The following is a 17,203-nucleotide window of genomic DNA, read 5'->3' as shown; positions in this document are numbered from 1 at the left end:
TATGACTCGAAAACTGCTATGGAAGGCGTTGATGGGGTTGTGTGTCTTGAGCGGAGTGTATAGTAATGGCGAGGACGACCTCAGCGTGGGAGCTGAGCGGTACAGAATTGAGGGTCGAGTGGTGAGGCCAGACTCGTCACTCGTCAGTCCTGCCGAATGGTTCGCCAGTACCAAGGTTTTTACCAATGGCGGACATTATGGCTTTCTCAGGTAAGTTACAACTGAAGTCGCACATGTTGGGTTGGTTCCTTTCAGTCAAAAGCTTGGAAATAGAGTACGATATCTTGTATAATATATCACAACTGGTATTTCAATGAATTTCGATCATTTCATAATTTAGATGGTTCATCCACATTTTTTTTTTTTGTATTAATACTTAACTAGTCCAACCTAACATACCATACTCTGGCAAAATGTAAAATTTTAACAATAAACAAGCTATGTGTACAATGCCTGTATTGTATTATTAATTACCTAATTATATATATACTGCCCGAAATGCTTTGCGTAATAGTGGCTTTAGGCATTGTATGTACTAGCTCTATCTATAAATCTATCAATTTTTGTAAAACCTCTTGTATATATGTACCTTACCTGAATAAACATTTATTTATTTATTTATTTATTTATTTATTTATTTATTTATTATATTTCAGAGAAGATGGGTCCTTTGTGATTAACAATGTTCCATCAGGCTCCTATGTTGTTCAGGTCATGAACCCCACCTACATTTATGAGCCTCTAAGAGTTGATATAAACTCCAAGGGAAAAATAAGAGCCCGTGCTGTCAATCACATTCAGCCATCAAATGTTGTACAGGTGAGATTGCTACAACTTGGTCTTCCTTACATCACATCATATTTAATAATATATTATCCATATTTGATAAAAGGGAATACTGTAGTTGAAAGAATTATATTATTACCTGATTAGTGGCTATAGAACTCAAAACATTGACCTTTTGATTTCTTTTGTCTGAAGAGGGATTTGGGGGAAATGGGCAAATTGCTGTCTATCTAAATAAAACTGTAATCAAATTCTTTATAAAGTATTAATGAGGCTACAGTGTAGCCAGAACTTAGAACAAATTGAAAATCTTTCTCTGAAGCTTGTTATATGTAACATCAAGAGTTTTTTAATTGCAAATACTAAATTCCTCTTTACAGATGCCTCATCCTCTTCGTATGAAATCTGTTGGACCATATCGATATTTTCTGCAACGAGAGCAGTGGCGCTTAACTGATACCCTTATGAACCCTATGGTACTAATGACTGTTCTGCCATTAGCACTGATGATGATCCTTCCCAGGCTTAATGATCCAGAAACACGCAAAGAAATGGAACAAATTCAAATGCCGAAGATGGACACTCCGGAACTCTCAGAGATAATGACTTCATTATTTGGTGGTGGCAGTACCAATACTCAGTGCCAGGGTAACCAGCCTAAAGCGAGATCTCGTCCAAATAAACGCAAGGATAAATCATAGTATGAATAGAAACAAATTTGTTTGCAACATAATTTCAATACTGTAGTTTACAATAACTTATTATATGAATTATTCATCAGAAACAAGGTTTTAGGTTATTAGATTTTGTCTTATGTGCTGAAATCTGAAAATCTATATAAAAAATTATATTTGGAAATACTGTTCATGTATATTTATTACAAGATACATTGCAAGTTACAAGAAATGCTATATTATTTTGAGGAATTTTGTGTACAGTATTTTGCTGTACATTGAACTGCATAGTAATTAGTAAGTATATTTTTGTTATAAATTTATCAAAATTGGTAATAAGACAGTTATTGATAATTGTGGTTGTATTAAACCTTTAGAAATTTTGCTATAAGCTGGATCATTTGGTGTCTGAATATTTGTACAGTTTAATAAGTTACATGTCTTATGGGAAATAATTTCTAAATATATTTAGGAATGATGTACTGTATAGCAATGCATTTTTAAGTAAATTCCACGGGAATAAGCTTTAATCAGGTGTACAGTACTGTATTTTTTAGTTGATACTTTTTTTTGGTGGTCTAACAATGGAGACTATATGAGGAATGAGTACAGTACTGTACTTTTAAATTATATTAAATATACCAAACTGTTTGTATAAAACAAGAAGATAACTTATAATTTGTGTTGATAAGTTGTTACTATATTACTCTTGCGACTGCCTTGTTATTGTTATTTACATACTGCTTATTGGAACTTTTTTCTGTGTTGATTGTCTAAATGTAACACTTAAGAAAATAGATTGTCAAGTACTGTATCTAAGATTAAATTACATGTGTTTGTGGATAATGTATAGTTTTCTCCATTAAAATGTAACATTCTCATTATGTTTTATTTCATCATAATAGTTTGTACTGCATTTCAGTACTGTTATAAAGTATTACATTGATGCCAAATAATATAATGCATTGTACACTAAATAATGCATGATGCACTGGTTCTTCAATGTATGTAGTATGATTTATAAATGGACGAGTGTAATTGTTATATATGTCTATATTCCTGACACCTTACTTTCTCCAGGAGCTACCTATTTATTCCCATTATCCACAAAACCATCACCATGTAAACTTTTTGCCCTTTTAATTAAGATATCTGGCCTCTTACTCCAATACTTTATATGTCATTCTACTCTTCCATTCCAAATTACTGGCCATCTTCCTTCATCATATGATCCACTTGTTTTATCCCTTGTACACCTTGTTAAAAAAATTTAGGGTTTCTACCGACATGCATAACACCTAAGTGCCTAAGTGAAATATAATTCTACACACTCCACCACTTCACATTTTATTCCCTAACCACTTTTAACTCTTGCCACATCTCACATATACTGTACTGCACTGTGCATCCTCAATGCTATACCCATCTGACATTACAGATCGGTGTAGCATCTGTAATGTCAGATGGGTATATTTTTTTCCTAAAAAAAAATTCCACTGCTTGTACTCATGATCATTTTACCTTTTTCCTTGCCAAAAAGTTTCATTTATAATTTTCAGGGGGTTTGGAGCACTATTGTATATTCTCTCTCATCAACAGTATACAGTATTATATATATGCACTACACTTCCCCGAAATATTTAAAACTTGCTGTCTCTTCTCCCATTTTATATCTTGTACTCTACTTCAAATCACTGTCTTGCCACTCTATAAAAATCTACAAAATCCACAATAGGCCATTCCCTTTTCTCAAATGCCTTAATCTTTTTTTTTCCAAAACTGACTTTTAAATATCGTCTCTGCTGTTCCTCCACACTCGGCAAAGAAGCCCTTTTCTTATGCTGTACTGTACTTCTTTCATTTCTTTTGGCTGATATATCTTCAACCCAAGGAACGGAGAAAAAGAGAAATAATAATGATGACTGAAGTCTAATCATGTAATAATTGGTCTTATTGTTCTCAAATTCAATGTAGCTTTTCTAAGTATGCCTCTTATTCGACAATACTGTAGTAGTAATGTTCTGTACTCCACTACATTTGCCTAAATTTACCTGAAAGTTACCATCTATTTAGTGGCCACTACAGGGACAGGAAGCTGGCAGCTTGTTAAAGGTACCCAAATTTTTCCTGATAATTTTTCACACTATTTTAAACAGTAGTAATATCTTCGCATGTTCAACTTCAATGGGTAGCTGGTTCCATAACCAGCTTTATACGGTAATCCTATGGGTGAAAATAGAATCATCTTTTTTGTGTTCTTCAATGTGACTTGTTGGGCTTGTAGCTGTTGCCCCTTGCATGTGTTACATCTGACATTTTAATGAAGTGGTCTGGATTAATATCCACGATTTTGTTTAATTTAAAAGTTTCCACGAGATTTACTGCACAAAGTATTGTAGTATTCTGTTGGTCTGATATTGTTTACCCTTTCATATTGAACCCTTATGCTGTAGCAATTTTTGCTGTGATTCTCCTCTAGTTCATTATTTATTTATTTTAAAAATTATTATGAATTAATAAGGGGTAATGATGGATACTTTAAAAAAGATTCTAGGCATTATAGTTTGGTTGTGGTAGGCTAAGAAATGAGGATTTTCCCTCTGGAGTGCACAGACTGAAAAGGGTCTAGCAATTTTGTTTTTAATTTAAAATTTGGAGGATGTCGATCCGGAAAATTTCTTCAAAACCTATGTAATGCAAACAAGGAGCAAGCGTTTCAAGCTCAACAAGCCACAATGTAGGACTGAGAACAGGAGAACTTTTTCACCCACAGGGTTATAAACCCATGGAACTGCCTTCCTGCCGTAGCTGTAAATATCAAAACTCTGTTAATTTTTAAAATGAGACTGGAAAAGATCATCAAGGCAAATGGGGAGGGGACCTGCTGGCTTCCTGTCCTCATCGAGTCCACTAGTGTTAGTGGCTCTCAGGTAAACTCAGGTACCTGGGTGTCAGACCTTCATTAACCTTAACAGGTTTACTTAGTCTATCTTAAAATACTGAATAACTCATTCATCTATATCATTTCTCATTATAATTACCACCTTTCTGTAGTACTATATTAATTTTATTAATAGTACAGTACAGTACAGTACTTGATTTACTTGATAATAGTTACATTCACTTACGTATGTAATACTACTTCCCTAACACGTCACACATCAAGACCAAATACAATATAGAACTAAAAGGTCAAGAAAGATAAATGCCGTATATACATAAACTTTAATGTTGGGTCCCAAGAGCTAAATCTCACTCCATGCACTGACACTGACATTTCGTATAGGATTTTCGTATAATGATTCTTTCGTCAATAATTACAATAGTCCAACAAAAAAATCAACTATACATATTCCGTAAATTGTAATAGTTTGTAAATTTAATATGTACATTCACACTTTATAATATATACTTTAAAAGTTGTTAAAACATGTAGTAAGCTTAAAAAAAACCCGTAGGTGAAGTGTGGTGTGTACGGAGTGACCGTGGAACAGCTGTTGTGGGTGTCAACAGCTGTGAGGTGTGAGGGTGACCATGGCGGGCAGGGCGCTCAAGCGACTCATGACGGAATATAAGCGTAATTATTCCCAGCACACAGCTGAGCGCTTCAATACATGGTTATGTTTAACTTGTTCTTGGGTGGGATTAGGTCCACGTGACAGTACTGTTACAGTGGCGACAGTACTGTGGCACCACACAGGTCTGTGGGAAGCTGTGGTATTTGTAAACAGGCCTGTGGGAAGCTGTGGTATTTGTATATAAGTCTGTGGGAAGCTGTGGTATTTGTATACAGGCCTGTGGGAAGCTGTGGTATTTGTAAACAGGCCTGTGGGAAGCTGTGGTATTTGTATATAAGTCTGTGGGAAGCTGTGGTATTTGTATACAGGCCTGTGGGAAGCTGTGGTATTTGTAAACAGGCCTGTGGGAAGCTGTGGTATTTGTATACAGGTGTGTGGGCAGCTGTGGTATTTGTATACAGGCCTGTGGGAAGCTGTGGTATTTGTATATAAGTCTGTGGGAAGCTGTGGTATTTGTATATAAGTCTGTGGGAAGCTGTGGTATTTGTATACAGGCCTGTGGGAAGCTGTGGTATTTGTAAACAGGCCCGTGGGAAGCTGTGGTATTTGTATACAGGTGTGTGGGCAGCTGTGGTATTTGTATACAGGCCTGTGGGAAGCTGTGGGTATTTGTATACAGGCCTTTGAGAAGCTGTGGTATTTGGATACAGTTTTGCGGGAAGCTGTAGTATTTGTATTCAGGCCCTGGGGAAGCTGTGGTATTTGTATACACACCTGTGGGAAGCTGTGGTATTTGTATACAGGCCTGTGGGAAGCTGTGGTATTTGTATACAGGCCTGTGGGAAGCTGTGGTATTTGTATACAGGCCTGTGGGAAGCTGTGGTATTTGTATACAGGCCTGTGGGAAGCCGTGGTATTTGTATACAGGCGTGTGGGAAGCCGTGGTATTTGTATACAGGCCTGTGGGAAGCTGTGGTATTTGTATGCAGGCCTGTGGGAAGCTGTGGTATTTGTATACAGGCCTGTGGGAAGCTGTGTTATTTGTATACAGGCCTGTGGGAAGCTGTGGTATTTGTATACAGGCCCTGGGGAAGCTATGGTATTTGTATACAGGCATGTGGGAAGCTGTAGTATTTGTATACAGGCCTGTGGGAAGCTGTGTTATTTGAATACTGGCCTGTGGGAAGCTGTGGTATTTGTATACAGGCCTGTGGGAAGCTGTGCTATTTGTATACAGGCCTGTGGGAAGCTGTGGTATTTGTATACAGGACTGTGGGAAGCTGTGGTATTTGTATACAGGCCCTGGGGAAGCTGTGGTATTTGTATACAGGCTTGTGGGAAGCTGTGTTATTTGTATACAGGCCTGTGGGAAGCTGTGGTATTTGTATACAGGCCTTCAAGAAGCTGTGGTATTTGGATACAGTTTTGTGGGAAGCTGTGGTATTTGTATTCAGGCCCTGGGGAAGCTGTGGTATTTGTATACACATCTGTGGTATTTGTATACAGGCCTGTGTGAAGCTGTGGTATTTGTATACAGGCCTGTGGGAAGCTGTGGTATTTGTATACAGGCCTGTGGGAAGCTGTGGTATTTGTATACAGGCCTGTGGGAAGCCGTGGTATTTGTATACAGGCCTTCAAGAAGCTGTGGTATTTGGATACAGTTTTGTGGGAAGCTGTGGTATTTGTATTCAGGCCCTGGGGAAGCTGTGGTATTTGTATACACATCTGTGGTATTTGTATACAGGCCTGTGTGAAGCTGTGGTATTTGTATACAGGCCTGTGGGAAGCTGTGGTATTTGTATACAGGCCTGTGGGAAGCTGTGGTATTTGTATACAGGCCTGTGGGAAGCCGTGGTATTTGTATACAGGCCTGTGGGAAGCTGTGGTATTTGTATACAGGCCTGTGGGAAGCTGTAGTATTTGTATACAGGCCTGTGGGAAGCTGTGGTATTTGTATACAGGCCTGTGGGAAGCTGTGGTATTTGTATACAGGCCTGTGGGAAGCTGTGGTATTTGTATACAGGCCCTGGGGAAGCTGTGGTATTTGTATACAGGCCTGTGGGAAGCTGTAGTACTGTATGTATATACAGGCCTGTAGGAAGCTGTGGTATTTGTATACAGGCCTGTGGGAAGCTGTGGTATTTGTATACAGGCCCTGGGGAAGCTGTGGTATTTGTATACAGGCCCTGGGGAAGCTATGGTATTTGTATACAGGCCTGTGGGAAGCTGTGGTATTTGTATACAGGCCTGTGGGAAGCTGTGGTATTTGTATACAGGCCCTGGGGAAGCTGTGGTATTTGTATACAGGCCTGTGGGAAGCTGTGGTATATGCGTACAGGCTTGTGGAGAGCTGTGGTGTTTTTATACAGGCCCATGGAAAGTTATGGTATTTGTGTACAGGCCCTTGGAAAAATGTGCTGTTATTCACAGCAATCACATATTTACTTAAGGTGAAGAAATGAAAGATTTATTTCAATTTGGTATTTCTTGGCTTTCAATTTAGTATTTCTTAGGACCTGGCAAGCCCTTCACCATTTTTAATGGTGATTGATTGGTGATTGATTGGTGGTGATAGATTGACTATCTTCACCATTTTTAATGGTGAAGATAGTCAATCTATTGCCTTCTATTACTCGGGTATGTAAGAGTTTTGGCTATGGATCCCTCTCCATTCGGAGATTTTTTTTTTTTTTTGTCTTTTATATCTGGCATGGAATTTGATTCTGCTCCAGTGCCTTCAGTTCCTGGGGTGTTGAGGACTTATGGGGATCTTGAAGTACTGTAGGATGCTGGGTGCTTTTCACCCCCTGTACATGTTTGAGGTTTGAGAAGTCCTTGGGAGTGTCTAATGTGCAGTGGTTTCTTAATTCCTCACTTTTGCCCATGGATCTTTTTCAGTTTCATCTTCATGATCAGGACCTCATGTCTTTGATGTACCTTTTTTCTTTGGAGTTCATGCAGGCCCATAGAGTAGTGTGCTAATTATAATTATTTGTTTATATTTGTTTATGGATCCATGGAATGTTGTTATTTGTATGTAAGACTGTAGAGCAGTGGGCACAGAGGTGAATTAGTGAAGGAACTGTACCTAATTGTCCCACCAGAGTCATTCTTTTGTTTGCAGAGGCAAGTGGGTGGGTTCTGACCACTATACCATTGGATGCTGCTAAAATTCATTGATATATTAATTCACTCTACATTTTGTTTAACTATTAGAAATTTAACTAATACACATTACATCCTTAATCTTGCTATTTCAGAATTGACATTAAACCCTCCTGAAGGTATCATTGCTGGCCCAACCAATGAAGAGAACTTTTTTGAATGGGAGGCACTAATCATGTGAGTTGTTTATACCCTTTTGATATGGGTATCACAGATAATGCTGTATAGCTGCTTTGTCTTGAATTATATTACTGTACAAAATTGTGCTTCATACTTCTTAAATGTGATACTGTATAAATAATATACAGTTAAATGCATATCATATATACTAACAAACACCAGGTAAAATTTAACAAATAAGTACTTAAAGCTCAAAATAGTGTTTCGAGATGTGAAGAACCATCCTTTGCATTATAGGCTTTAGAATTTAACATTACCAAGGGAACTAAACTACATATCTCTCTCTCTCTATATATATACAGTATATATATATATATATATATATATTATATATATATATATATATATATATATATATATATATATATATATATATATATATATAATATTATTATTATTGGAGGGGATCTAAACATTCCCTCTAATGCGTTATGCGTGGTTTCCTCCGAGGCTATGGGTCCCCCTTCTTCCAGCTAGAGGTGGTACTCCCTTCTATATATATATATATATATATATATATATATATATATATATATATATATATATATATATATATATATATGAATTGATAAATACTGTACTCTATTATATATATGAAATAGTATTCTCACAAATGTGAATATTTTAAGGGGTCCTGAAGGAACTTGCTTTGAGTGTGGAGTCTTCCCAGCCAAGTTGATTTTCCCTCCAGACTATCCTCTATCACCCCCAAAGATGCAGTTCACCTGTGAAATGTTTCATCCGAACAGTGAGTTGTTTCTTTTTTTTTTGGGGGGGGGAGGGGAGAAGGGCTGCAACTACTGTACATGGGAACCTATTGATTTAAATATTGAATAACTAATTCCTGTAGTTAAAAAATAACTAATTTTATAGAATAACTAAAGTTTTATGTAAAATTACCAAGAAACCCTTTATGGTCACATCCTTGTAACAATGCTTTGTTGATAGTTAATGATTATTGAAATGGCTTTCATGACTAACTTGAGTACACTTTAATACATATACTGTTTGAATTATAGGAAAGAGCTTGTTTTGTGTGAAAGTGGGATTTACAGCAGTCTTTCATAATTCATAAACAAATGAAAAGGCTTATAGCTACACACAAATTTAACCTACAGGTATTTTCATAACTTTGACAGAAATGTATTAATCCAAGAACATTGTCTTTTTCCATTTATTCAGCTTCACAAGGAAGGTAATTTATAGAACTGTAGTACTGTACAGTACAACTTTTCCTGGGTGGTTTATCTTGACCATTAATTAATAAATTTAAAATATATTCTATTGGCTGGGTACTATGTTAGAAGTGATATGTAAACAAGCAGAAAAAAAGCAAAAACTGTGAATTTACATATTAATATTCCTCACTATTCCAATATTTAGTCAGTCATAAAAAACACAGTTCATAAAAATTTATTGTGTCAGGGGACAGGAAGCCAGAGTGTGTTCATACTCATTTGGCTTTCATAGAGGTCCCCCTTCCCCTCTCCCCCCAAACACAAATTACTGACTCTGCCAAGGATGCAACCTCACAAGAAGTTGACTCATGAATACCTACTCACTCCTAGGCAAATAGTAGATTAGGTAAAAGAAAATGTGCCCAACCATTTCTGTCCTGCCCGGGATTCGAACCCAGAATTGTCGATTGTGCGTCGAGAACGAACCCGACTGTACTACTACATGTTTAATGTACATTTCAGAAACGCTTCAGATGCAGCACAAAATGGTAAAATAAATGCCTAGTCATTTATTTTATACTGTACAGTATTGTTGAATTTTTATATTAAATCATTGGTAGAGTCCAGGTTATTCAAGACTTTATTTCACTTCACCAGTTTACTCAGATGGCAGAGTGTGTATCTCCATCCTTCATGCACCAGGTGATGACCCCATGGGTTACGAGACCAGTGCCGAAAGATGGAGTCCGGTTCAGAGCGTAGAGAAAATATTACTCTCGGTGGTATCAATGCTGGCAGGTGAGTTTCATAGGTATTTGTGTTGGCAAATATTTCCTTATCTCTTCAATGGCATTTATTTGGGTGCTGCATCCCACCGTGCCACCCTGACCTAGTATTAGTTATACAACCTGGAATTCTACTGAATCAAGAAGCCTGGAGGACACTCCTGAAGTCAATCCAAGATAATATATATTATGTTAGCGTGATTTCTGTGTGTAAACCTTGGAATGGCTTTAGGAGAGGCGGGATTGGATAGTGGTAGAGATGGCAGCTGGCAGGCTGTTGGCAGTGGGTTTTGAGTCACCAAAGAGCTCCCATTGATTTTCTCATCACAAGAAATAGTTGGAGCCTTGGGAAAGCTATTGAGAATATTTAAAACAAAATTTTATGATTTTTGTTCATTCAGGGATGGCCCCGATACCTTTTAAAAATCAGTTTTTAGGCTAGGGACGTGAGAAATGAGCTAAATGTGGTTCAGTTTTTTACAGATGTGTTCATTTGGTAGTTGTCTATTATATTATAGGTTGAAATGAAAATTTTGCCAAGAAAAATTAGCTCATGAGGTGTTGGAAATGCATCCTAGAAGCATCCTCCATTGTAGTGAATTGGGTTTGGGACCATAGTTCATTGAATTGAGGTTGCACTATATGCCTCTTCAATTGTTAACAGCTTATTTTTATTGTATTACTTAAAAACTGGATATATATACTGTATTTCAGTTGTGTATCTGTTGGCAGGAGATTGTAAAGAAATAGTATAACAGTTATGATCATACCCAAAGTGCTAATTGTTTATTTGGATTATACTAGCAAAAGATGTTGCATGCGTGATCCTCCCTATTTAAAAATATAAAAATTTTTAACTTACATTAAAATTAATAATTAACATTTTAATTATTTCAGAACCAAATGATGAGAGCAGTGCAAATGTTGATGCAGCAAAGATGTGGAGAGATGACAGGGAACAATTCAATAAAATTGCAGAGAGGTTGGTTCGTAAGACGCTAAATTTACCATTTCCGTAGTCAAGAAAATGTCGTTGTGCTCAATCAATTTGTTAAAGATTGTTATGATTAAGGATAACATGAGTTTTGCAAATTATGTGATTCTGCTTAGATCCTAGTCATCATACAACTAGGATATAGTGTGTGGTTAAAGAACTAGATGCAGAAATGAGATTTGCCAAAATAATACCCATTAACTAGTTGAATGTCTGTGTCCCATTACTGTGAAACTTGCTTTGTACATCAAATGTTTAGAAACTTATTCATATACTCTTACTTTGGAAGAGTATATGAATAACATTCAAATTCATATACTGTATTAATCTCATGTTTTCAATTAAAATATATTTTTATAATAAAAGATGCAATTCAGGACAGTTTTAAGCAGTAATGTATGAAAGTAGGTAAAATTCTAGATACTAATTAAATCATTACGGCCCATACGTATTGCTTTTTGGGAATTAAATGTAATGTAGATGATTTTTTATAAATACAGTATAGGCCATCAGTATCAATTTGACTTGATAGCATCCACTTATACAATGTAATTTACCGAGACCTATGCTCCTCTAATAAACTTGTTTAATTTTTAATTCATGGTGTAACTTTAATTACTACATTCACAAGTGTTTAAAGTTAGGCATAGGTGAGAAATTATCAAAAGTGCTAAATAGCTTTCAAAGCTTGGCTCTGTTTTACAGAACATTTCTGTTGACTATTGTATTTTACAATAGTCAACAGTTGGTAGATATTACCCTGAATAATAATACGAGAGCAGAGACAGGATGATTTTGGTCATCTGAATACTAAACCACGTTGCATTCCATCAACTAACTAGGCCAGTTATAATTTATGATAAAATGCAAGTCCGTATCTATTCAAAAAAATTCACAGCTATGTACATCAGCTATACTAGGGATCAAATTTGGAATTTATGCTAGTTGCTGTACAACTATGACTTTTCCATATTTAACCTCTTGAGTTATATATTTGTACTGTGTGTTCTTGAACTTCCTTGATAAACACATTAAAAATTAATGGAAAGTTTACCAAACAAATTCAGAAATACAAAGGATGAAAACTGTTTAAAAAAATTTAAGATTTTTAATAGGGTATAATGGATATACATGTTTGGAGAATCAGGTACATGATTGGAAAAGTCCAATCAAAGGTGTAATTTGGGAATTTACTGACAATATAGACTGCAAAATATATAAATTTCTCTGGGATACAAAAAATTATTATATGAATTATTAGTTGATCTTTATTAACAGATCTAATGTGGCTGCAATAGTCGTCTTGGGTAGCTTTTCAATTTGAGATTCTCCTAAGTATTACTTCCTGCTCATATGAAAGACAGAAAGCAAACTAACTACTGTACACACACAGTAGGTTTGTAATACTGCCACAGGGCAGCCTTCTCTATATAACATCCAACAACTGCCAGTTTTTGTGCAAATTATATCCAGCCAAAATTGTTTCGTCGGACAAAATGTACAAAGCGGTTTTACTTAATATATGAGAGATAGCTGTAATTCTATATGGTTTCACAAAGGATATTTAACATTGTCCTCCAAGATACATTAACATGCTTTATGCTAAACATAATATTGCCTGAGGATATTAGGATGAAAATGAGTGTACAATATATTTTGTACAAATGTAAATGTACATAATGATGCCAGACACATACAAAGTTGAATATGATGTGATAGTCCATTCCTTCTAGAACAGACAATCAAAGTACAGTACTCAATGCTATCTCCAAATGGCACCAAAATTCATGACTGTACCAGACAGTCACTTAGGCTACATATTGGAACGGATGTGAATTAAATTTCCGGGAAATGTGGGCTTGAGCATATATTGAACGCTGATGTTTGAGCACCAAACTAGAATGCAGTTTGCATCACTTGACACCACTGTGCTTAAAATGTACATAAAGTCAATACATTAATTATATCATTTATGATAATCATCAAATTGTAATCTTTTTTCTTGTCAGTAACTAACATACCATACAGTAGTAATCAAGATTATATTTAGTGTATATATAAAAATAATTAATGCTATAAATATTCTGCTGAAATTTGTCATAATTAGGTGCATATTTTAATTCTAATGCATAACACAAATAATAATCACACAATCATAGACCAGATGCACTCAAAGAGGTGATCCAATTTCATTAGAAATTTTGGAGGTCTGCTCAAAAAACCACTTCATTTCCAAGGAATTTTATACCACATCCGTTTTTATTTCAACCTGAGATTGTCAATTTATGTAATTCAGGCATGATTTTGCAATTCTATACTTCCAAGCACACTTTAATTTAAATGAAATGAAATGAACATATTAGTGCCTATTTGTTTTTTCACAATTCAATAGTCAGTTACCTAGAGAGGAAAGCATATGGAAGACTTGATGATCCTCTATCATCCTATATCCAATAAAATACTGGGACAAATTAAAAAGTTTTCCTACTCAATGTATTAATCACTTGGCACTACAAACAAATGCTGGCTGATTATCATACTCTAAAGAAAATTTCTAAGAATTAAAGCTATGTAACATGATAACAGAAGTACTGAACAGCTTAACTTTACAAATCTTAATACCATTTAGATCCCATTGACTATTGAGTAAAATGTACTACTGAGGCTGCAGTACACAAAAATACTGTCACAAGTGGCAACACACGCTTGTCAAAGGTACATTCAAATACACTAATGAGGACAATGTTGTCCCCAATTGTATGAAGACAAAAACATACAGTATAAAACACGAGTATAAAAGCACTTGCAGGAACAGCTTATAACAAAATTTTAAAGCTCATGATTCCTCATCATTTTTTAAAGAGCAGTCATTTGTTATTATCTTACTGCTTCCCAAACAATCATAAGCTATGCAATATATATACATTGAAATAAATGTAACAGTTTGCACTTTTTAAATTCCAATTCCTGAACACTGAATATCATTCACTACTAAAATCATAATGAATACGGGAAAAGTAGGACTCTCCCTCGATAAAACTATTGCACTTTTATTCAATATTAACAATGTTCAATTAAGTCATACTCTATTTGTATAAAATACTGCACTTATAAATAAAAATAGTTTTCACTGTAGCAACATTACAATACACTGCAGAATAGACCAAAGCTAAAATATACCTAAAAATGTCCAAATAAAAATGTTATTTAATAAGTAAAAAAAAAATAATAATCTTTACCCTAGCAAAAAACAGAATTCTTTACATGCTGTAATAGGTAGATGGGTGTCAAACGTGAAATTAACATTAACACAGTACACTTGAACACACAGTATTGTATACTTAAGGTAAGATGACCAACATGTCACGTTACAACAGATGCTTAACAAGGTAAGCTTTGTTAAGGGTCAGTGTGTTTGTCCATTTGTTGGCAAGTTGTCATTTCATGTCAAGTTCCCTTATACAATACAAATAAGTTATACAACAAGTTCTACAATACAAAATCACAGTTACTGTAAAATATTCATATTGATAAAGGTTTTCTCACAATGTTTTATTTAGGTAATGGCATAGCCAAGTGTCCATTTCAATGTAACAAATTAAATGCAGCCTCCAATTTATCCATATAATTATTTTTGTTCTAGTTAAAAGTCTAATGCTTTACCGACACCAGTTTTAAGTAACCAGTATGAGTGTCTTGGCATACAATTAAAATCCTTCTCATGGAAAATTCAAGTTAAAAATATATTAATAAATAAGCTCCAAAATATACTTTTCTTATTTACCTTGTAAATAACATAAGTATTAGTTTGATCCTAAATACAGTACAACATTCATAAATCTATGCACAATAATACACACACAGGGCTGGTATGCTATGGCAACAGCTGTATGATACAATTCCTATACAGTAGCCAATAAACATTACCTACATTAAACTTGCCATTCTAGCCATTTTCAAAATAAAGAATTCTTACTCTGCAATTACAGTATACAATATTCATATATACAATGAACACCAATAAATTAGATTAAAATTAAGAAAAAACTATGTTTACAGTTAACTTGTAATTTCTTTTTTCAGACAGCATATTGAACCTTTTTCAATCTGCATAATGTATAATAATTATACACAAAAATTATGACAGTTTTACATGTGGCAAACAGGAGTCAATACAATAATGTGCACTATATCAAATGGAATACTGTACATAAAAAAACATTCTGAAAAGTTGTCTATTATGTGTATTTATTGTTGGCACTATTTGGTAGAATGCTGGCAATTCTATTTGCATTAGAATAAATTTCATCGTTACAAAACATATCTGGAACAAAATCTTGTGATATGCATTTTACAATCTGATTATTTTCACTGTTATACAGTAATTCTGAAAATGAATTCTATTCAAGATAAAACTGAATTTGAAATTTAGCTTTTATGTTTGGATTTCACCTTTGTCTCTGTATTAGTGGCATTAGTATTATTCCATTTATTAAAGTATACATACAAAATCCATCAACCATTCATTTTTATTTCACGTCTTTTTTTATAATTTTAAAGAAATGGAAGTTATCCACAGTTTCAAGTCTAATACCATCACACATTCATTGTCAAATCTTTCACACATACAGCCTATTATATAACTTTTTCAGAATATTTTTATGATTTGAAATTTCTAAACCCCCTCATCTTACCGAGATGCAATTCCATTCCTATTCTCTCCACACCAGTTCCCTCATTTTGATCATCAACCTAATGTGGTCTTCTGTTTGGTTTATACTGCAACATTTCTCTCATCTCTACATCTCTCTGAATTACAGTACACAACTTTTTTATTTTTTTAGTTAACTACAGTATTGCAAAGTATTGATGATAAACACTAGTACTGTACTTGTGATTTATGTTCATAATTGCCAAAGCAGCAGCAAATGTTACATTAAAGGATAAACAAATATTCCATGGAAACAAGACCATGATAAATCTGTTCCCTGTGTTAAAAAAAAAAAAAAAAGGCTGACATAAGCATATGGGGCAGGGATTGGAGCCCAATCTCTTAAAACATATCTCTGTGCAAGGAAAAGTAAACCCTCAACTTATGAATGTTTGGATAACAAAATTTGTGCATGCTAGCTAAATAACAAAATGAAAGGCACAGGCTGTGCTTGGCTTGGTGCAAAATGAGTGCAAGGTGTTGTAACACTGTAAAAGTGTTTGAGTTAGTTTATTTAAAATATATATAGAGTACACGAGTCACAGACAAGGATCTGAGAGGCGCCAGTTGTCTGCCTGAGATCTCACACCTCTAACCGTTAATGACCCCAAGTGACCTGAGGTCAGATCATGATAATTTCACCTTGCTTCCGCTAAGCGTATAATTGGAGCCGGGTAGCCTTCAAACATGCCGACGTTTAAGGAGTGGCTTGGTAGTGCCGGAGGCTATCTACTTGTGGGCGGAGTTAGCTACTAGGTTCCCCAATATAAACTCGGAGAGCTATCCAGCATGGAGCATTGACAGACAGAACAGCATCAAGAGAAGAGCAGACGAGAGCAGAGACGACGTCCCTAGCAGGGAGGCTGTCGGCCGGCAAGGGCGGGAGTCTCTGTCAACTACAGACCCCCCCCCCCTCTCTATTCAACTTAGACTCAGTCCTCGGTGAGTGAACATTAAGGTGACTTGGTCGTGTTTACATATGTTGTGTGATGATCAGGGGCAGTCAAGTTGTAGGGTTCTCGAATTCTTGGATGATGACTCACTTTGCATATTAAACTGGAACATTTTAATTGAATTGCTAAATTATGATACTTCATGGGAAATATAATTATGAATTTATTATTTAAATTGTGTTTAACTTTGTTCCCTAGAGATTTGAGTTGAGGTGAGAAAGCCTCCTCGGGGATTATTGGTTCCCTGATTTTAATGAGT

General features: G+C 35.3%; 3 protein-coding genes across 4 annotated transcripts in view; 2 read left to right on the top strand and 1 right to left on the bottom strand.

Moving 5' to 3' along the window:
• Window position 1: 1 nt before the first annotated feature.
• Window positions 2–2,341, top strand: EMC7 (ER membrane protein complex subunit 7). The gene is made up of 3 exons (XM_045743557.2): window positions 2–210; window positions 657–819; window positions 1,167–2,341. Exons 1-3 carry the CDS (start codon window positions 2–4, stop codon window positions 1,485–1,487), a joined length of 693 nt encoding a protein of 230 aa, XP_045599513.2. The 3' UTR covers window positions 1,488–2,341.
• A 2,563-nt stretch (window positions 2,342–4,904) lies between these two features.
• Ubc7 (ubiquitin conjugating enzyme 7) lies at window positions 4,905–15,046 on the top strand. 2 transcript variants are annotated; one of them, XM_045743561.2, is made up of 5 exons: window positions 4,905–5,037; window positions 8,239–8,320; window positions 8,953–9,071; window positions 10,159–10,299; window positions 11,184–15,046. In XM_045743561.2, exons 1-5 carry the CDS (start codon window positions 4,995–4,997, stop codon window positions 11,303–11,305), a joined length of 507 nt encoding a protein of 168 aa, XP_045599517.1. In that variant the 5' UTR covers window positions 4,905–4,994; the 3' UTR covers window positions 11,306–15,046. The 2 variants fall into 2 exon arrangements, with proteins under 2 accessions (XP_045599517.1, XP_045599516.1); XM_045743560.2 differs by having other exon boundaries at window positions 4,980–5,160; window positions 11,184–11,877.
• Window positions 12,375–17,203, bottom strand: part of LOC123758830 (uncharacterized) — a 28,113-nt gene continuing 23,284 nt past the window's right edge. The window contains 1 exon segment of the mRNA XM_069334236.1: window positions 12,375–17,047. Within this exon segment, the coding sequence (XP_069190337.1) occupies window positions 16,945–17,047 (103 nt within the window). The 3' untranslated portion in view covers window positions 12,375–16,944.

The sequence above is a fragment of the Procambarus clarkii genome, chromosome 31 (assembly GCF_040958095.1).
Source record: "Procambarus clarkii isolate CNS0578487 chromosome 31, FALCON_Pclarkii_2.0, whole genome shotgun sequence".
NCBI classification, from domain to species: Eukaryota; Metazoa; Arthropoda; class Malacostraca; order Decapoda; family Cambaridae; genus Procambarus; species Procambarus clarkii.
The sequence above is the reverse complement of the archived record's forward strand: the minus strand, read 5'-3'. Positions and strand labels throughout refer to the sequence as shown.